Source organism: Trifolium pratense, linkage group LG7 (assembly GCF_020283565.1).
Source record: "Trifolium pratense cultivar HEN17-A07 linkage group LG7, ARS_RC_1.1, whole genome shotgun sequence".
NCBI lineage: Eukaryota > Viridiplantae > Streptophyta > Magnoliopsida > Fabales > Fabaceae > Trifolium > Trifolium pratense.
In genome coordinates, this window is record NC_060065.1 from 56,302,764 (window position 1) to 56,325,776 (window position 23,013).

The window sequence follows — 23,013 nt, forward strand, 5'->3', positions numbered from 1 at the left end:
ACACGGAAACTTTTCTCTCTTCTTCCCTGCACATATCACTGTTCATCTTCCACAGGCGTAGCCACCACCATGCCAAAGCTCACCTCTGTAATAGCCACCACCATGCCAAAGCTCTGCAGCCACTGTGTCTAGATTCTTAGTCTCTTCTTTCTATCAAACTCACCACTTTGGATCTGCAATTTTTTTCAATTCTTTTGGATCTGCCTCTTTTCCCCAAATATTTTATAGCAATAATTTTCAAAGAAATCTTCAATGAAATACTAAATACGGCGGCGACGATTCAAAGAGACGGCAACAGAGATTCAAAGAAACGGCAACGAAGATTTGTTTCAAAAAGACGACAACTAGCTATAATTTCACGACTCCATTTAGTTGATTGTTACAGCCCTGAAGATGATGAGGCGAGAAGGAAGAGGAGGGGAGACCCAGCGCCGCTGCCGACCGCGCGCGGCTTCTCCCGCTGCTGTGTTGTTTCGCGGCCGTGTTCGGCAGGACGAAGATGATGAGGTGGAGACAACAAGTTGAATGGGTTTTATTTAATTTTAATCTGGACCATTGAAATATTTGATTGCCAAATGTCACGATCTGAGCAATAGACTGGAGGAAAAGGAGGATAACCCAATGGAGCTGATCTCAACTCGTAAATTATAAACAATGATTTATGTGTAAATTTATTGATGTACTCCGCTCGGTCTGATATATAAGAAATATTTTTTATTTTTGGGTAAATGATCATTTACCCCCTGCAAAATAAGCAAATTTTCGTTTACCCCCCTATGCAGATTTTTTTTTCTGTTTACCCCCTGCAAAATATAGATTCACTCATTTTGCCCCCCGTGTGTACAGCAGGACATGTGAATGTGCAAATCTGCTGACATAGCTTGTACACGTGGAAAAAATAATTAATATTTATTTTTTAAATTTCACATCAGATAATATATATTTTTTTTAAAAAAAAATTCCTACAAAATAATAAAACGGATTTTCTTTTTTTTTTCCCAAAAAAATCCTACAAATAAATTTTTTTTCCTACAAAATTTTTTAAAAAATTTCCTGCAAAAAAAATAAATTATTTTTTCCTACAAAGAATTTAAAAAAGTTTCCAACAAAAAAAATGAATTTTCTTATTTTGCTCCCAAAATAAAGTTTATTTTCAAAATAAAAATTTTAAAGATTTATTTTCAAATCTTTTTGAATAAAAAAAACATGATCTTTATTTTTTAAAAACAAAACATTATTTTTTTGTTAATCTCTTTGAATTAAAAAAATAGAAAAAGAAGTTTTATTCGCGTTTTCCTCTTATACCAAAATCATTTGCCCTAGAACTAGAAAAATAGAAGGAAGCAGAAGACAATAACAAAGTAGAAGATGATTCCGGTGATTGAAGAAGACGACGGCGAATATGATCACGACGGTGGAAGCAAACCGGCGAAGATTCTGTTTTTTTAAAATAAAAAAGATTTGAAAATAAATTTTTAAAATCTTTATTTTGAAAATAAACTTTATTTGGGAGAAAAATATGAAAATTCGTTTTTTTATTTTAGGAAAAAAATAATAATTTTGTACGAAAAAAAAACTATTTGTAGGAATTTTTTAAAATTTTGTAGTGAAAAAAAATTTATTTGTAGGATTTTCTTTTAATTTTTGAAAAAAAAATCGTTTTATTAATTTTGTAGGAAATTTTATTTTATGAAAAAAATATTATCTGACGTGGAATTTAAAAATAAATATAAATGTTTTTTTCCACGTGTACAAGCCACGTCAGCAAATTTGCACAATCACATGTCCTGCTACACACAGGGGACAAAATGAGTAAATCTATTTTTTGCAGGGGGTAAACAGAAAAAAAAATCTGCATAGGGGTAAATGAAAATTTGCTTATTTTGCGGGGGGTAAATGATCATTTACCCTTTATTTTTTAAATTTATTCTAGAATTGATGTATCTAAACAATAATATAGTCTAAATACATAAATTTTACAATGAATTTTAAAAATAAAATGTTTCTTATATATAAGATCGGAGGGAGTAATATCTAAGCATTATTATATTGATGGTCGATCAAAGCCTCATACTTATTTATGTTCTGGTGGAGGATATATAACATTAGCATACAAATTTGAATATTTTAATGATGTATAAGTAAAAAGAAAAAATTCACCCACCGACCCTATATAAATAAGGGTTATCGAGGTACCGTTTAACATTTGCCTATAAATAAATCTAAGAAAAATAATAATAAACTGTTTACTTTACCCTACAAAAAAATTGGAATCTGTTTCTCACACTTGCTCGCTGCCGTCTCTCTCACCAAAACCAAACAACGATCGATCACTGAATACACCACGGTTCAATCAAGTACTTTTCTATCCTTTTTTACACAATTAATGTCAAATTTAAATTATCAATCTTTGTTATCTGTATTAAGTTATGAGATTAGCTCTGTTTTTTCCAGCAATATAAGATTACATTGTTGTGTTCTTGCTTTGCATATATGTGGTTTGGTTTGGTTGTGTCTTCAAGTCAACATAATTTCTTTCTTTCATTGTTATCTTTTATTTTTGTTGTGCAATTGTTGTATTGTATTGTCATGTTCTTTGAACTTAAAACTTTGTGTTCTCTGTCTCTATCTTTGAGCTAATACTCCAACTTGCAATTGTTGTATTGTGATGTTATTTGCACTTAAATCATGTAATTTTTGGAAGATATGATTATATTATATGGATATATACTAAGCAGCGACTTTATGAAACATTTGTGTATTTGTTAGGTCACCAAAGAATAGTGGTGCGGAAAATGAAAAGACAAAAGAAAAGCGAAATAGACAGACTCAGTGACTTACCGGATCATCTCCTTTTGCATATAATGCAATTTATGATTGCAAAACATTGTGTCCAGACTTGTGTTTTGTCTAAAAGATGGAAAAACCTTTGGAAATGTCTCACTAATATCAAGTTATTTGATCCATACAATGGTGTTATCTTCGATGAGTTTGTATCCCAGTTTCTATCTTGTCGTGACAATTCTGTTCCCCTTCATAACATATCATATAAGAACAATGTACGTAGGAATTATGAAATTCCCCCTAAAACTACAAATATTCTTGTAGAGATCATGGAATATGCTGCGTCGCATAACGTGCAACAACTAGAAATTAAAGCTAAAACAGACCACATAAGAAATCTTGAGTTGCCCCCTTCCATTTTTAATTGCGATTCTTTGACATCTCTTACTCTTTTCTTGCGGGGTGTATCTAAATCCACTACCAAAATGTTTCCAAAATCTTTGAACTTGCCGGCATTGAAAACTTTAACACTTGTGCAATTCACTTTCTTTACTAGTAGTGACAATGGCTATGCTGAGCCGTTTTCAACATGTAATATGTTGAACAAGTTGGTCATTTTTGCTTGTAAATTACAAGATGATGCTCAAGGCCTTTGCATATCCAATTCTAAACTTTCTAATTTGGCCATAGGTACTATGAATCGTCGTTCCAACATTCACAAAGTTATACTTTGTACTCCAAAACTTAAATCTCTCACTATCATAGGGATTCCTCCTATTTTCCCAGCCCCTTCTACATGCAGTTTAACAAATTTGTTGGAAGAACTAAAATTTGATTGTATGTATGGGTCTACTATGGGAGAAGATATCTTGATTAGTTGGTTGCATTTGATTGCTAAAGTCAACATAATGACTCTCAGTTACAAAATCCTTAAATTAATGGTTAATGTAAGTAAGTTACTTTAATTAGTATCTTTTGTCGTCTTCATATATTTTTTATGTATTTATTTGAATGTATAGAATCCACTCTAATTTAATTACATAATATATATGCAGATTCTGAAAAATAATAGTTCAATGAGAGCTCAACTTCCTAGTTTTGTTAAATTGAAGTCATTGAAAGTGGAAGCTTACCCATGGAAATGTGACGACAGAATAAGAGAAATGGTATCATATCTACTTCAAAATTCTCCACCACCTGCCACCTTTGATATCGGTAAGTATTTTTTCCATCTTCTTCTCTTTTTTTTTTTTCAAAATTGAATATGAGGGATAAAAATTCCTAAATTATATATGAATGCAGTAAGCTACCTGAAAGGAATATAAAGTGTAGAAACAAACAACTGAGGCACACTAGCATACGTGAAAGAGAAGAAGAGATTTGTTACTGGTGATAAAGGTGTATTGCGCGGGAATAGATTCTCTCAAGTGTGATTTACACTTGAGAGAATAAAGTGTAATCTAACACCATCTAAATTCATTTTCTCTAAATTTTTATATTTTTCTATCTCTTGATCAATGGTAATAAACCACACTTTATTCTCTCAAGTGTAAATTACACTTGAGAGAATCCATTCCCGTATTGCGCTAACTTACATAGATTATAAACAGTGATTTATGTGTAAAGTTTATTGATGTAATATCTAAGCATTATTATATTCATGGTCCGATCAAAGAGTCATACTTATTTATGTTCTGGTGGAGGATATATAACATTAGCACACAAATTTGAATATTTTCAAATAGATACCTAATAAAATTGATGTACCCTTGGCCCATTTATCCCAAAAGGAAAATATGATGTGTTTTGTAGAAAAAGCAATGTGGAGGATACATAATGTAGTAGAAAACATGAGTTGCACTAAAGCTCCTTAGAAATCCTCCAATAAATAATGAAATTAAAAGTATAACCAAGGTATCAAAGAAAATAATGACAAGCGTATATCATCTTTCGCTTTGTAGTTACTGTAGTGAAATGTGAAGCTACCGTAATGAAATATGCTCTTGCGTTTGTTTTGTCTAATGGTTTTGAAAGAGTTATCTTCGAAGATGACTGTCAACAGGTTGTGAATGTTTTGTGTAATGATTATTTGTATGTGAATGAGCTTGACACTTTGCTCTCAACTTGTAGTTTCCTTTTCAATTCTAATGATAATTACAATATAGTTTATGTTATGAGACAAGTTAATATGGTCGCTCAGAATCTTGCTAGAGCATCTTTATTTTAGTCTAGTTCTAGTGTTTATCATTATTTTTCATCTAGTTGTATCTCTTCTATTATATTGAGTGAAATGCAATGAGTTCATTTTGCTTCAAAAAATAAAAATTGACAATCCAACAAAGTGGTATGGATCTTGGTCCTTTTAAACATATGGTTAGAGGTTCGATTTCTAGTTCGTGCATATTAAAAGAATTTATGGATCTGTATAAATGTTAAGTTTTCTGTCCTTATAAATATCTGGAATTTTGTTTTTTGTCTCTAAAAAAAATTTAGTAACTTTTGGTCCCTCAAATATTTTCTATCACAATTTTTTGTCCATACTTTTAATAAAACTCTTGCGTACTTTCTCATTTTTGAATGTTTTTTATATATATTAATTTTTTTACCGCAAGATGAATTATTTATGCATAAAAAAACTAAAAAATTCATTTTTTTTTAAAATTAAACTAAGAGCATTATAAGACATCATAGTAATTAGTAGACATTAGAGAGACATCTAGTAGCACTAATTCCATATCTCTTTGCTCATATTTAATATAAAAATGGGAGAAACTATACAAATAAAAAATCTATATCTAATTCATCCATTGTTAAAAAAAAAAAAATCAAACTTCTGCAAGAGAGATTCTTATAATGTTTTATTTGAACAAAAGATATTCTTATAGTGTACTTAATTTGGTTTTTCACCACCAATTGAATCTGGTTCGGGGGTCAGTTCTGGCATCAAGTGGTTCCAGCCCCCTCCCGATCGCAGTTGCGGGGGATAGAACCGCGGTTCTCCCTACCAAGTTCAGCGTCAATCACTACTGAACCAACTAACGATTGGTATTATAATGTACTTAATTGACTGAACAAAAAAAATATAAAATTTCGAACGATATACACGAGTTGACTGAAAAGTATGAACCAAAAATCATAAAGAGAAATATTTGAAGACCAAAACTTGCTGAAATTTTTTATAGCGACTAAAGATAAAATTTGAGATATTTACTGGGACCCAAAACATATTTATCCCTAAAAAATTATATAAAAGGTATATTTTATTATTTTGAATATTATTTTAAAAATATATTATTAAATAACTTGCTTTGTTAGATTTTTTAATATTCTAAAAAATAAAATAAAATGTAAGAATCTTTCAAAAAGGGTTTTTTTTTTCTTTTAAAAAGTGTCTTTTTTATTTGTCAAATAGTCTAGTGGCTAAAAATATATAATGCATTGTCTTTGTTAAATAAGCTAAGCTCTAAGGATGAAATTTGAAAGATTGTGTAATTATATTTATTTTCCAACTTTAAATTAAATGAAAAGAAAGGTTACTCAGATTTTTGTTTTTCATGGACAAAAGAGGGTAGCACCAAAAAATAAATTAGAAATCTCTCGAAAAAGTAGTAAAGGTATATTTGCCAGCAGAGCATTAGAAATAAAAGCCGAGGAAAATTCAAAATCGTAATTTTAGAAGGGATACATTGTTTTTCCTTATTTATAAAATACTTTCTCACATTTTAGGCATATATTATTAATAAAAAGTAGTAAAAGTTATCTGCCAGCATAGCATTAGAAATAAAAACCGGAGAAAATTCAAAATCATAATTTTAGAAAGGATACTTTGTTTATCCTTATTTCTAAAATACTTTCACACATTTTAAGCATATTAATAAAATTTGATAGAGTAATTAGCTTGCATAATTTGTTTATATATATTATTACTAAATTAACTTTGTGCATAAATTCATTTAATGTTGACTTTTCATATTTTAAAATAAATTAATAATATTAATTTTTTTTGTATAATAATAATATTAATTATTAATAAATACATTTATGGAAAAATAATAGATGTGTTAAAAAATTTGTAAAAAATATTGAATTTAGCGTCAATTTTTTTTATTTCAAAAAAGTCTTATAATTAGGGACAAATTATTTTCAAACAAAATGTTATTATTCTATAATAAAATCAAGAAAATTAAATGATATTAATCATAATTCTAAATACCCGTGTAATCAGATATTGGAAAATGAAACTTTGATATCAAATATCGTGTGTGTTGAGTTTCGTGTATAATTTGAAATACGTGTAAATTGTAAAAGCTGAAAAGGCAGAGAGAATATAAATCAACACATAAGTTATCATATAAAATATCTATATATTTCGTAAAAAAGTAAAATAAAATACTTATACTTAGATGTTCAAATACATTTCGGTATATATCGGATATACATAAGTACATTCGTTGAGGTGGACAGTTATGAAAGGTTCATAAATAATATTTTTTTTAATTTTTCTATATTAAATATTATCTTTGAAACTATCATAATTTGAGCAAATAAGATGTGTACGAGAATGTTTGCCCGGATATTATCATTTGAGCAAATTCTTACATATTCAAATAAAACATCTATATTTTGTTTATAGTAATTGATTATTTTTATTATTATTAAGAGAGTAATAATAACTAAAGAAAAACAATAATATTAAAAAAGGGAAATAGTCATTTTGGTCCCTCAATGTGTAACTCGCTGTCATTCTGATCCTTCACCGAAAAAAAACTACTAAATAGTCACTGAATCTGAATTTCGTTAGTCAGTTTAGTCCCTGCTGTTAAGTTTGGCCGTTAGCTCAACAAAAAAACTGACATGACATTTTTTTGGGCACACATCAGCTTGTTGAGTTGATACTAGGGACGGGGTAATAAACATTTTGGTCCCTGAATGTGCAACTCTCTGCCATTATGGTTCCTAACTCAAGAAAAAAAATACAAAGTAGTCTTTGACCCTACAATGCATTAGTCACTTTGATCCCTAACGTTAAAAATGGTCGTTAACTTTATAAAAAAGCTTATGTGACATTTTTTAGTGACACGTGGCACGTAGAGTTAACACATTTGTCTCGACGAATATTTTCAAAATATAAAATTTTCATAATTTCTTATAATAGATAATTAAAGTTATTAGTGATCAAAGTTATGCATTGACATGTGTACAGTGATAAAAAACGAAAAATAAAAAGGAACGGATGAAGTAGTGTATATATGATTTTTAGATCAATGAATATGTGCCAATGATTTTTTCTTTAAAAACTGGGTTTAAAATTATGGGATTTATTCATAAAGTATGAAGAAAATGAAGAAAAATGGGAAGAAGAAGATAAAGAAATGAAGAGAAAATAAAAATAATATCATTTTAGTCTCTGGTCACATCATGCATCTAGTTGTCACCAAAATGTGTTAAATCTACATACCACGTGTTCCTAAAAAATGTCCCTTCAGCTTTTTTATAAAGTTAGCAACAATTTTTAACGCAATGGACCAAAGTGATTAACGGATTGTAGAGTCAAAGACTATTTTGTATTTTTTCTTGAGTCGGGGACCATAATAACAGCGAGTTGCACATTCAGGGACCTAAATGGTAGTTTCCCTATCCCTCGTGCCAACTCAGCAAGCTGACGTGTGTCAAAAAAAATGTCACGCCAACTTTTTTATTAAGTTAACGGTCAAACTTAACAACAGAGACCAAACTGACTAACAAAATACAGATTCAGCGACTATTCAATGATTTTTCCTCAGTGGAGGACCAAAATGACAACGAATTGCACATCGAGAGACTAAAATGACTATTTCCCTATTAAAAATAAAGGTGGTAATTTGAAAAGAAAAGGCAAACATATGTTGAGAAAGAGTGAATTGTGAAAAGTTTGTCCGAATTTGTTTCGTTTCCAATTCCAAAATTCCAATTCCGTTTCTTGCGAACATCAAAAAATTCATATTCAAGCCTTCTTCTAGTTCAAGACAAACACACACACTAAGACACACACTGTCACCGCTTATGTTCTTGTTTTATATATATTAAACTTCATCACTCACCAGCTTCATCACCATCATCACCAAAACACAGTCCATGCTTGGTATTAATTCTTCTTCTTTTCCATTTTTTTTTCAATGCCCTTTCATTATTTTTATCTTTCTGTTTAGTTTTTAGCTCTTTTTATTCATTGTAATGGTAAAGTTTTCATTTTTATTCTCATCATCAACTTTATTTTTTTCAATGCTCTTTTCCATTTTTTTTCAATGCCAATTTCATTTTTTTATCTAACTGTTTAGTTCTTAGCTCTTTTTGTTCATTGCAATGGTAAAGTTTTCATTTTTATTCTCATCATCAACTTTATTGTTAGCTGTTATTTTACACTTTTCAATGTGATTTTAGCTTCTATATGATATTTTAGGACTAAGTATTAAGCTTTTGTTCATAAAGATATCAACTTTGTAGCCATAAAAATAAAAAAATAAAAAGATATCAACTTTGTAAGAAAAAAAATTATAAATGGGTTTTTGGCTTTGGGGTGAATTTTTCAGTCACTGAATGTTGGTTTTGAATTTTGATAATAATCATTGAATGATGGATATTGCTGTCACAATTTTCATTTTTTAATTATCTTATGTTATTATGTTTATGTCAAAGTAGAGATACATCTAAGTTTATGTTAAATTTCATTGTCAAAAAAAAAAGTTCATGTTAAATTTCAATTTTGCTTGTTGAGTGTTCAAGGGAAATTTTTTAGTTGTTACATTAATTTATTGATTTGTTTTATCAGATTATATTTAAGAGTAGCATTGTTAGTTTCGCAGGATTATATTGATTTTGAAGTTGGAGTATGGTGATTTTATGAGAACGCGAGCGGCGCCTTCAACAACAATATAATCAATTCAATTGAATGCTGAGATGGTGGTAAGGCAGAAAAGCGATTTTCCGGATTCTGGTCGTATCTTGAAGAGGTCAAAGCCACTAATGTCGGATTCGGCACTTCAAGATAAAGATACTAATGATGCGGTGGAAGGCAAGGACAAGTTTGAAGATATGCCTAATTGTGTCGTCCTTCATACTTTGTCGTTTATGGAAACGAAGGATGCTGTCCGGACTTGTGTTTTGTCGAAAAGGTGGAGAAATCTTTGGACAGGAATTCCATGCTTAAATTTCAACAGCAAGTCATTCTCCCGATTGGTTGATTTCAGGAGATTTGTTGTGTGTGTCCTTTCCCGTCGAGATTCATCTGCTGTCAAAGTTCTTAATTACTCCCGCACTGGAGTAGATTATGCTACCGATCAAAACCTATTTAATAAGGTTATTGATTACGTAACGTCACATGGCGTTGAAGAAATCCGAGTCAATCTTAGGGCAAAAGGCCGTGGCAGCCCGCCCGTTGACATCCCTTTGTCGTTATTTAATTGCGTATCCTTGAAAAAGCTTCAGTTAAAAGATTGTCATCCTTCGAAAGCCACTTGGATTTTACCTTTTGAACCGCCAAAACATTTGTTGCATTTGAAACAGTTTACTTTGGATCCCACTGCACCTGGTCATCCATATTCATTTGCCGGTTTAGCAAATATTTTTGGTTTCGCAACATTGACAACTTTGAATCTCTGCAGATTGACTCTGTCCTTTACAGGATATGAAACTCTGAATCCATTTGAAAACTGTCTCAATTTGAAGAATCTGTTATTGAGGGAAATTCGCTTTATGCTAGAACCGGTCCCTGAGGATTTCGTGATATCTGCTCCTCAACTCAATAACTTGACTCTAATGTGCTGCCGTTTTTTTAAATGTAACCTTGTTATTGCTGCACCAAAGCTTATCAGTTTCAACTACTTATATGCGGCTCCCGGTGCCATGTTTGAGTTTAATATTCCTTCTGTGCACAACTTTACCATCAATATCTGTGAACCACAAAACAAATTGGGAGCACCTCATCAGAAGCCGGGAGAAAAGACTAAACATGGTTTGATCAAGATGTTCCGGGAAGGTCCTGAAGCAGAACTATCCTTCTCTACAGCTGTGGTATGAAAAAAGATCGTGTTTTGAATTGTTTCTTGTGAAATGGTTTTTGGTTGGCTTAAAAGCTAAAATGTTCGTAACGAATTTTTTTTCTTTCTAGGTTTCCTGTGGGGCTGTCATCATGCCAAAGAAAAAATGTCCATCTTGCTGCAGATGCCAATGGAAGGCGCTGAACTTACGAGTCGGATCAACATACAAAGTCTTCGTTAACAAACTTGACCAGATAACTGCATATTTCCGCCATTGCTCTCAGCATGGAGAGTATGATGTTTTGTCTATTTAGAAGGTATTCATAGATTTTTGCATCCTTAAATATTCTTGTTTATCTCTTATTACATTAAAGATAAGTTTTTTTTTTTTAACTTATTTCGCGTGCAAACTAGATTCTTGACTTAGTAGTTAATCATATATATATATATCACTATGAAATAGAAATTGGTGTATAATAATTGATAATAATATTCAACATTTTGATGATTTTTATTGATTGATTGAAATTGAATGGAAACAATAATTCTCCTCTAAGTAATTCCCCTATGCTTCTTTCTACTATAACTGGTCCTAATTGCTCCCTCTTATTGTAACCTTATTATATATATCTTGACACAATTCCATTGTCTATTTCAAATACATTGATTTACTTCAAATACATTGTCGGTGATTATGATAAAAGTTGACAGTGGAAAAGCGCTTTACACCGATGATGTATTTGAAGTAAACCAGTTTGTTATTCAGTCCCTAATGATAGGATTAAGCCTTTTTCATTGTTCCTTTTAACTGTTTTTGTGCAAGTAAAGTACTCCTCTTGATTTATGATACATGATATTGTATATGTTATTTGTCTTGTTTAAAGTAAAAAAAAATTGAAAGAAAGGTGTTTTGTTGAAAATATTATTTTGTCGGGAAGTATGTACGTCGATTTTAGTCTCTATAAAATTATATCTTTGTTTTAAGTCCTTGCAAATATACCACCTTCTGCTTTTAGTCTGTTGGTCTTTGCAAAATCTTATCATATTAAAATTAGTTCATGTAATATTCTTTTTAGTCCTTATTTTGAGGGATTAAAATCAAATATTTCACATATTATAGCGAACAATTTTAATATGAATAAATTTTGCCGTAACAAAACAATGGCCAAAAAGAACAAAATGGTGTATTTGCAAGTACTACAAAAATAAATAAATTCGTAGAGACTAAATCCAAAACTCTTAATATTTGCACTGCAGGTACCATTTGCATATATTTTTAGCCTTTTCTTTATTATTTTAGTATTCATCTCATTTTCATTTGGTGTAGTTCTTTACAAGATTGGTTATATATTTCAATTATTTTTTTATTGTTCTTTACATTATCAACCTTTGATTGATTTTCTCTTTATTTTTTCCTTCTAGTTGAAGCATATTTTGGGGAGGAGATTCAGTTTATGCGTATGCTGTAGTTGAAGTTGAAGAAGGATGAGCTCTTGGTTATATTTTGCATGAGAAAGGATTTGGGTATTGCCTATATTTGGCAATTTATAGAGATTATAAACAATAAAATTTTATATTTTTATAAATTTTGGTATAACAATATTGGTTATTTTTTATGTAATTTATTTTCTTTGGCAAATGTTGCAAAAACTTATGGATTGAAAGTTTCATAACTATATCAATGGTATAATAATAAAATCGTACTATTTTACAAGATGTTATGTATTTCATTTATTTTCTTTGGCAAAGTGTTGCGAGAATTTTGATGCATATATGTGATGACTATGTTCAATTATATTTTACAATTTTATCACAATCTAAACATGCTTTATGTTACTGCTTTTAGAGCACTAGGATCTTCCTTGCCTTAAACATGTTTTTAAGTGTTCAATCGAGAATGTTTGGGTTTGTGTTTTCCTACAAATAAATAGGTTGTTACTGTGTTATATTTGATGTAATTCATACTTTAGGAAATTTTTTTTTCACAGTGATCATATTCAGTTTTTTCACATGAATTGACTTGAACAATGTGTTGTAGTATGTATTAGATAAAATTAGTTTGATAGTGACTTTGGACACCTCAAATTTTGGGTCCTAGACCGCGACACTCCTGACCTAATTAAGTTTCCGGAGCAGCCTTGGAGTAACTAAATATGTCAAAATTAATTTTATACTTCTAGAATCTATTCTAACTACTCTATCCGTGAAACCAAACATATACCGGTTGATTGTTAGAAGTGAGAAGCTCCCAACCCAATTTGCTAGAACCAACTGTGAAGTTGCTAATCACTTTATCAATGAAATTAATTAAGAAGACCAAGTGGCCAAGAATAATTGAGAAAAGAGTAAATCAAAATGTCGTGAATTACACTCTTGATAAGTTATTTTTACTGAAAAACAAATTTCATACATAAACGAATGCTACAACAAAGGCAATTGGCAAAGTTACCTGACAGGCCCGACCAAGTTCTACGACCACAAAGTTTTGTCAAATAATGAACAACCAATGTCTTATGTCTTCCTAATTTCTCTGACAAAGCAACAATAATCACCAGTTATGGTTATACCAACGAAGAATTAATGGGGTCAATGCTCCAACACTACAAGAGAGGGAGACGCTACACCAAGATTTGCTTTCCACCAAGCCCAACCACGACTTTGATACCACTTGTTGGGGGAGTCCAGGGGAGCTCGTGAGAAACAATAAAGTCAATGCTCCAGGACCACGAGAGAGGGAGACGTCACATCTCCACCCAAAACATTAAGGCATTAGATTAATGAGTCATCTCTTTTATAAATCTAACATTGTTCTCATAGTCGATGTGGAACTTATCGACTCACACTTGAAACTCAACACTAATAATCTCAAAAACAAGTGGGTATTCCAAACCGACACAAAGAGAAAACAAAACTACTCAGAAAAATTATCTAAGTAACTACAAAAACAAATTTTCAGCCGAAGGAGAACATTTGCCGAATACACGTTCGTCACCGGAACCAAAATCTTTCTTTCTCTCCGTGATGCTCTCTGTTTCTCAAGCTTTGTGTTTTCACGCAAAACAGTTGCACACAATTGCGATCCTTTGATTGCTACGGGCCTACGAACTCAACAAATTGCCAATTGCAATTCATTCACGTAGCCACACCTTGCAAACAAGCATCTCATAGCAACTAGGGATTTTATATCCTTTTTCTTATATATATATATATATAACCATATATAACCATCACACACACACGATGTGTGATACTGGGCCAAACCCACATCACACTAAAAAAAACTTCGATTTCTAGAAATCGATTTCTTTTTGCGTGCTAGATGGGTCAAAAAGAAACATGAATTGTCAAAATAAGCTAATTCATATAGTTATGATAACCAAACCCAATAAATTGTAGGACTTGAGCTCTAAAGTTTTTTTTTCTCTTTCAGATTTTTTGGTTTGGCCCAAAATAGCCAGCTACCCGTTTGGGCTAGCTCACATGGGTCACAACAGCAGTTGAATTCGCATAACAAAAAGAATAATATTCTAAAATCTTAATTAACAAAAATCGTCAAATATTTTTGATCGTTTAATTAAGAAAGAGCGGTAGTAAGAAAGATTGTGATAGATAGAAAGAAGATGAGTGTACCAACACAACACTGACATATAAATATTATTCGTGTCGACATGTTAATATTTGTGTCACATATAATGTTTATGTTTGTCTCCGTGATGTGTAAAAGAAAAGTTTGTCTTTGTGTTTTACAGCTAACATAGCAAATTTGTACTGTTTAACACATTTTTTGTTTTGTTTTCACAATATCTGGTTTACTGAACCGTCTAATCTGGTTCGGGGATCAGTTATGACATCAAGTAATTTCAACTTCTCCCAATTGCAGTTGAGGAAAATCAAACTGTAATCCACTCTACTAAGCCCCATCATCAATCATACTGGACCAATTGTTTAACACTTTAATTAAATTTCATGTAATGTAAATAAGCATGCAAATAAATGTCATAAATTCCAACCATTTCTTGTTAGCATAGTCAATAGTAACAATGATAACGAAATGAATGAATGATAGAAAAGAATTAGTACTACATAATGATGATAATGAGTAAAAAATAATTAATTCATGCAGGTTAATCAATGGATCAATCATGTTACTGTAAACTGTAAAAAGCATCGAGGGAATCATAATAAAGTGAACCTATAAGTCTATCTTTCAATATACCTATGAATCTATCTTCATACACAAATGATACTCTCTTTTTACATTATTTGATTTTTCTTCCCTTTTTTCTGTTTACTTTACAACAGAATGGAAAGAAAAGTGAGTGTGTATCACATACAAAAGTTTATTATGGCCAAAAATTTGAGTTAACTTAAAAGACAAAAAAAAATACAATAGAAAAAGAAATGATTTTTCGACACAAGAGCGCTCAGATGAATGACACAAATATCTTATAGCTTAATCAAGGTTTTGGGTTCGATCAGTGACTTGCGGCGTTAAAACTCTTGGGGAGAGTTTGTCACTCATTTGAGTCTCACAAAGTTCAAGAGATTAGTCTCTATCGTTGTACGCAAAGAATACTCGATTTAAAAAAAGACAATCTCTGGCGCTCAGATGAGAAGACACATATTTCTTATAACTTAACTAAAGTTCTGGATTCGATCTCTGGCTTACAACGTTAAAACTCTTACGAGGAAGTTTGCCGCTCATTTGAATCACACAAGATTCGAAGAGTTTGTCTCTGCAGTTACGTGCAGAGGATACCCGATTTATATAAAAAAATACAATTTTTCTGATGTTAAGAAAGAGAACAGAAGAAAAAGACAGAAACAGCAACGTCACACTTAAACCGTAGTGTTCCTCTTGCCTTTCTGGTTTCCACTATTGTTCTTTTAGACATACACAGTTTCATCAACAATCCCTCTTCTCATCTCTCTCTCTCTCTCTCTCTCTCTCTCTCTCTCTCTCTCTCTCTCTCAACTTTGAACAATTGGGTCTATATTTTTGTTCATACTATTATTATTAGTGTGGCCATCATCACTGATAGAGAAATCTCTCTCTCTCTCTCTCTCTCTCTCTCTCTCGCTCTCTACTTTATTTTCTTTCATTTTTGTTTTATATGGTGGAACAATGATTTCAAAGACTATTTCATGAGTTGTTTCAATTTTTCTTCTTTAATTTGTTCTGTTCATTCTCTGTGTTAAAGTCTACTACTTTTTTTCCTTTTCTGTTTTTGAGTAAGACATGTCTGCAAGATCCTAGAAAAAGCAAAACTTGTGTATCATAAGAAAGGAAAAAGAAAAACAGATCCATGGAACATGTTATTATTATTATTACAGTCTTAGGATTCAAAAGATTTCAAACTTAAAAGAAAACATGATCAAAGGTTTTATGTTTCAACAACCATTAGAAGAAGAAAACATGTCAAATTTGACTTCTGCATCTGGTGAAGCTAGTGCTAATTCTTCAGGAAACAGAAATGAAATTGGTACTAATTATCATCATCAACAATACTTAGCTCCATCGCAATCTACTCAAACTCATGATGAACCTCCTCCACCTAAGAAAAGGAGAAACCTTCCTGGCAACCCAGGTTTAATATCTTAATTTGTAGCATCTTTGTTTTTTACATTCTTAGTGCATATTTGAGTTTTACAGCGAGTTTGTCAAAATCACGTGATATTGTAACTTTGTTAAAGTTCTAAGCATATGTTTGGTATTAAGATGGATATGTCAGAATCACATCACGGTGACTTGTCTTGTCGTGGTTTTTGAAAAGCAACACTTAGCTTGTGTGAAATTACCGTGGATCACTGTGATTTTGGCTTAGCTATCATGATACCAAACATATGCTAAATTGTAATTTTTGTCAAAATTACCATGACACGTTATGACTCTGGCAAACTTTCTGTCGGTCCGAACATACACTTGGTGCATATTTGGATTGTAAGTAAGTTTGCCAAAAACGTACGTGCCACTGTGATCTTGGCGAAGTAGCGAAGACTATACTTTAGAACTTTAACAAAATTATGTATCGCGGTGATTTGGTCAAACTTGCCGTGATTTCAAATATACACTTAACATGTTTTGTTTATTTGAATTGGGATTCTTTTCCGGAAGTAGCTTATTTTTGTGTTTGATTATTCATTTTAGACCCAGAAGCTGAAGTTATAGCTTTATCACCAAAGACACTTATGGCAACAAACAGATTCATTTGTGAGATCTGTAACAAAGGATTTCAAAGAGATCAAAATCTTCAACTTCACAAAAGAGGACACAATTTACCATGGAAGTTGAAGCAAAGAGCAAGTAATGAGATAATAAGGAAGAAAGTTTATGTTTGTCCAGAACCAACTTGTGTGCACCATGACCCATCAAGAGCCTTAGGGGACCTAACTGGTATCAAGAAGCACTTTTGTAGAAAGCACGGTGAGAAGAAGTGGAAATGTGACAAGTGCTCTAAGAAGTATGCTGTTCAATCAGACTGGAAAGCTCACTCCAAAACCTGTGGCACAAGAGAATACAAATGTGACTGTGGAACCCTCTTCTCAAGGTAGTATAAATATTAACAACTAATAACCTAAACTAAACCATTTAAAAAACAATCAATTATAAACAAAAACAACTAATTAGAGACTTTTTTATTTTCTGAAAAGATAATGTTTTTTCTAAAATAACGGTCCTAAAATGATCATTAGCATTATTACTTTGACTACTCATTTTTCAAATATATATATTTGAATTTGAAGTAGAATTTACCACAACATTCTTTATTTAGTTCATACTATATATATTGAACATGCAATTTTACATGTTGTCCCGTAGTTAAAGAAGATTTAATTGTCCGATTAAGTTCGAATGGTCTAAATCAGATAGTCAGGTCAAATCTTCTCTAACTGCAGGACTACAGGCAATGCATATTCGAGAGTTCAATACTACACATTAATTTTATATACATTGATCTAGCTGTAGATACCAAGCTAGCTAAAATAACACACACCCTTGAAATAAAGTGGAAATTTTTGTCTTCTTGGCATAGAAAATGGAAATTTTTTAACATAGACTTTCTGTCTTCTAGTACTCATAAGGAGAGAGAATGAATATTTCTTGACTGTTAAAACAATTTTAGTAACATTGTTTACTTTTGTTTTCTTTTGTGTATTTGTTTATATATATATGATTTTCAGGAGGGACAGTTTCATAACTCACAGAGCCTTCTGTGATGCATTAGCAGAAGAAAGTTCAAAAGCTATAATCCCTCCTCCTTCTCCAATTCCTCAACCAAATTCTCACAACATGATCAATCTTCAAACTCAAGATTTCTCATTGAAGAAAGAGCATCAAAATTTCAGCTTTTTAAGACAAGAACAAGAAATTCAAATACCCTCTTGGCTTTATCAATCTAGCAACATTGATATTTCTTCTTCAAACTATTCAAGATTGGATCAAAATCAAATTCAAAGTCTTGATGAAAACCCTAACCCTAGAAATGGTCCCACATTTCCATCCTACCACCAACCATCTGAAATTTCACCTCAGATGTCAGCTACAGCATTGTTACAGAAAGCAGCTCAGATGGGTTCAACCAGCTCATCACAACAACAATCCATGATCATGATAAGTGGGACCCACAAACATTGTCACGTGTCTGTTGATGACAATAATTTGTCCTCATGTGAAGACCAAATCATAAACAATTTTTCTTCTTCTGGGTTTGATGGAACTTCTTTTGAGAATACTTATGCTAAGAATATTCTTAATTCAAATCATCATGATCATCGTAATGATGGCGGTGTCGGTGCCGGAGGAAATGATGGATTTACAAGAGATTTCTTGGGTCTTAGACCACTTTCTGATAGTGAAATTCTCAACATTGCTGGTATGGGAAATTGCATGAACTCTTCGAATTCCCATCGTGAACAAAACCAATCCCTAAAACCATGGCAAGGTAATTAGTTTGGTGTATATACTTCATTTTTGGATCATGAAAAAAATGAAGTTTTTTTTGTCTTTTTAAATTAAACTTTATCTTATCTTTATTTTAAATTTAGCCTTTTTGTTTATGATATATTGTCAATCTTCCCAAAGGGAAGGAACTTTTATTGGAATCCCAATATTTTTCATTTCTTATGTATATGTATGTATGCATGACCTTAAATTTCTTATATATATATAGATTAAATATGAGAAACATAGCTAGTTGGTAATTAAAGACAATTATACTATTATATTCATTCATCACATACTCCCTCTAATCTTGATTATGGAACAAGGATAACTTAAGAAATATAATTACTTTTTTTATTATACTAAAAAGTTAATAATAGCCTATGTTTCTCTTATTGTAATTTGTTTGTTCATCTTATAAATTTATTACTTGTTTTTAGGTCAAATACATCTAAGGATCTTTTAAGTTTCATATTTGTAACAATTAGGTTCTTTTAAGTATTTTAGGTAAAAAAATAGGTCTTTGTTTCTAATTTGTTGCACTTTTACACTTCCAATTATCTTCCGTTACAAAAATTTGTTTGTTTGTTACCTTTCTAGTTAATATTCTCCAACATGTGTGTTTTTTTCATCAAAATACCCACCATGGTGGAAGTCAATATTAACGGCCACAGTGCAACAAGGTAACATAGGTTAACTGGAAGGGTAACGACACAATAAGTTAGAAATATAAGGACATATTTGTTACATAAAAACTTAAAATATAACTCTTACAAACGGGAAACTTAAAGGATACATGAATGCATTTAACCTTATTTTTATTATTGTAATGAGAGTGAACACATCTATTAGTTCTAGTACAACTGGTAATACTGATTTGTGTGTGAAAATTTTAGTGGTATTTGTCACTTCGTTTACAGAAGAAAAAAAAAGTGAAGACATATTATTATATATTTTGTTGAACGTAAATTTGTGTTAACAATAGTGGAAATTTCATTGTTAAAGAGAAATATTTTTATTGATAATGAAAAAATTATTCAATGTTTTGAGAATATAAAAGTAGAGACCAATTTATGATGTATATTTATGCTTCAAATTGATTTTTTTTGAATTCTCAGATTTGATCTCGGATCTCCACACTTCTCTATTTGTGTGTATTTCATTACGCGTTAGCAAAAGAAAAACCAAAATCTATATGTCCACAAAAATTATAGGGATAATTAATTCAAAATCAAATGTTTTTGGTAATTAAAATCATGTTAATACACCAATCGTTAGTTGGTTCAGTGGTGATTGGTGCTAAACTTGGTTGGGAGGACCACGGTTCGATCCCCGCAACTACGATCAGGAGGGGGTTGGAACCACTTGATGTCAGAACTGACTCCGAAGCAGATTAAACTAGTGGTGAAAACCAAATAAATAAATAAATAAAATCATGTTGATACAATTTTTGGTGGGAAAATTTTTTGTCCAGATTTTTTTAATCTTACGACTGAGCTCTAGATTATCGGAACTCTCTTTTCTTGAAAAATTTTTCTTGAAAATCAGAAGGTTAATGCTAAAATCGTGCGGATACATAGCAATGTTGGGTGCTCTTTGGATCGAACTATTATGTTTTATGAAGTGTGTAATAGCCATATTAAGGCACTCCTTGTTAGTTGATACTATGGAGATTATGACTCCTCGTTTTGTCTTTTTATTGGCAATGACACCTGTCAAATATTTTTTATTTATTTTTATAATGTGGATAAAAATGAAATAGGAATCTATGACAATATCAGAGTTGGGTTGGGCTACTGACTCAACTTTCATCTTTGTAGTATTTCTTAATTTTTTTATAAAATATACAATAATTCCCCCCATATTTGGAATTGAGTGCTTTTTTTAATAATAAATAATTGGGATTTGGCTTAATACTAGTATTATTTTCTGACAATATAGTTTGTCTTTTTGTAATTTTATTGGCATTGGAATCAAGTTGTAGGTCATATTGCGATAGGAGAATAACATGATCGGTCCATATCATGCTTTCTTTGTCTCTTTTTTTTTGGTAGTTTCATCATGCAGCTTTACAGAGTCAAAGAAAATAGTAGACCCGTAGTCGAAATGTGACAAATACTACATAAAACTAACTCGTGTATACAATTGCAAAATTTTGGTTCCATCCACATTATCAAATCATTCATTCTTCTAGTCTAGCTTAACATGAAGAAGATTCGGTATTATTTGACAAATAGTTTACTTTGGCTTAAACACTTGAAGATCCTATTATAATCTTAAAATTGGGTCTTAAAAATTTATATATATGAACCTGTACATAAAAATTCAAAAGTAAGCTCTCACACTCTCTCAATATCTCATCCTTCCACACTTACAATTGTCTCCTCTACACCCACGCCTCACCTCCTACTATACCTCCCACCCTAGAGAGAACATCTCGGCAACCGTGCACCATTTTTCTCCGTCAAGTCAAACAAACGCTCATACCTCTCAATCTCAAACAAAGGATGGACTCCCAACCAGGGATCAATCCAAAAGAAAGTCTATGAACCATCACCCACATGTCTCACCACACTCTCGCTGAACCATCACCGACGTGTCACTATATTATTGGTCTTCTTATTAAAATAATGGGTCGACAAATGTCACGTCAGCATTCCGATAAAATAATTAACGGCATGGACTGATTTTGATAATGGAAAAAAATTTAGATTTTTTTTCACCATAAAAATATGTAATGATTATTCTTGATTATATAAAGCATAATATATGGTCTAAAAACATATTTAACCCAAGCACTTTGGAGTCATTCAAAATTTAAAATTTGTAGACAAAACTAAGTTTAGAATTTCAAATGTGATTAAAATATCTACAAATTAAATATAACTAAATTTAATTAAAAGTTATAGAGATATACTGTAAAATTTTTAAATAATAAAATTTCAATTTTTGTTCAGTCTCAGAAATAAATATTTTTTTATACGTGTCAGAAATCGAACATAGGACCAACTAATTAAATGAATTTCTATAACAACTTGTGCTGTTTGCATAAGTGATGGTGGCTCTGCAAGTGCACAGAATCGCAATCAAGTAATAAAGTGATAAGTTATCGTTCTCCACATGGATTGTGCCAAAATTACTAGCTTTGCTTAAGAATTTAGATAGTTTTGCGTTCGCTTTGTTGTTTAGAGATAGTTGTGCAGGTAAAAGTAAATTGCAGAAAAATAAATAAATGATTATAATAATAAAATGGTTCGTGTGTGTCCACGCGGGGTGGTTAAGTGTTTTCGAATCCCTCCCTTACTCTTGCTTGGTGGTTAATTTCCCTTGTTCCCCTCTATCAAGATTAGTCTTATAAAATAGGTTCGGAAGCACTCGTTCCCTATTTCTATTACAAACTGGTTAGAACCTAGTTTAGGTTGTCTTACTCTGCTTATTTATCATTGCCCCAGTTGGTTCCACTTTTTCGTTTAGACTTAGGTATCCTTACCCTTAAGGCTCAATGGCGTCGCAAGCTGTCACGTGTGCCTAAACCAGTCATAACTCTAACTTCAGGTAGGATTTATCGTTCTTGACTTAGCTTTCTAATCATACACTAAGACCTCAGATACTGAATTTAATGGTCTCATATTGAATCTTAGCGCACCGTCCTTCGTTCGGGATAATTAGTTTCGTTTCCTATCCGATATCCACTAATTTCCTTAGAGTTTATTCTAATGTGATCAGTATTAAAATAAAGAATAAAAACCGGACAATAAAAGAGTTTCAATAGGAACAATTGAATTAAAACCCAAATTATACAAAACCAAGCATTCATAAGGGAGTTCATCGACTCCACCTAACCTAGGAAAAATAAATTACAAAGAAAAAAAAGAAAAGAACTTTATTGGCCTTGGGGTTCCTTGGCCCTCCTTGCCTCCTCCTTAGAGTTCCCCTAACTCACTATTATGGAGTGATACCTGAATGTTTCTGAATGAATAATAGTGGAGAAGAAAGACTCTATTTATAGTTTTTCAACTAGGTTTGAGCTTTTTCTGCGCGTCCATCGCATCCATCGTGGCCACGATGGCGTGTAATTTTGCCTCATTGTGGCCACGATGGATCTTATCGTGGTACGATGGAAGATCTTCTCCAGATTTTCTGCTTTCTTCAACCTCATTTCATCGTGCCACGATGACAAGTCATCGTGGTACGATGGGAAAGATTTTGTTGCAGATTTTCTTCAATTTAAACCACATTCTCATCGCGTCACGCTGGATCTCATCGTAGGTA

The 23,013-nt window shown here is 31.7% G+C and overlaps 3 protein-coding genes across 3 annotated transcripts; all 3 read left to right on the forward strand.

Moving 5' to 3' along the window:
* Nucleotides 1–2,288: 2,288 nt before the first annotated feature.
* On the forward strand, nt 2,289–5,011 carry LOC123896682 (F-box/LRR-repeat protein At3g26922-like). The gene is made up of 4 exons (XM_045947044.1): nt 2,289–2,357; nt 2,770–3,731; nt 3,840–3,999; nt 4,746–5,011. The coding sequence occupies exons 2-4, from the start codon at nt 2,796–2,798 to the stop codon at nt 5,009–5,011; spliced, it is 1,362 nt and encodes a 453-aa protein (XP_045803000.1). The 5' UTR covers nt 2,289–2,357; nt 2,770–2,795.
* A 4,709-nt stretch (nt 5,012–9,720) lies between these two features.
* On the forward strand, nt 9,721–11,113 carry LOC123896683 (putative FBD-associated F-box protein At5g56440). The gene is made up of 2 exons (XM_045947045.1): nt 9,721–10,833; nt 10,931–11,113. The coding sequence occupies exons 1-2, from the start codon at nt 9,721–9,723 to the stop codon at nt 11,111–11,113; spliced, it is 1,296 nt and encodes a 431-aa protein (XP_045803001.1).
* Nucleotides 11,114–15,606: 4,493 nt separating this feature from the next.
* On the forward strand, nt 15,607–18,961 carry LOC123894133 (protein indeterminate-domain 11-like). The gene is made up of 3 exons (XM_045944032.1): nt 15,607–16,387; nt 16,948–17,347; nt 17,982–18,961. Exons 1-3 carry the CDS (start codon nt 16,171–16,173, stop codon nt 18,748–18,750), a joined length of 1,386 nt encoding a protein of 461 aa, XP_045799988.1. The 5' UTR covers nt 15,607–16,170; the 3' UTR covers nt 18,751–18,961.
* The last annotated feature ends 4,052 nt before the right edge of the window (nt 18,962–23,013 follow it).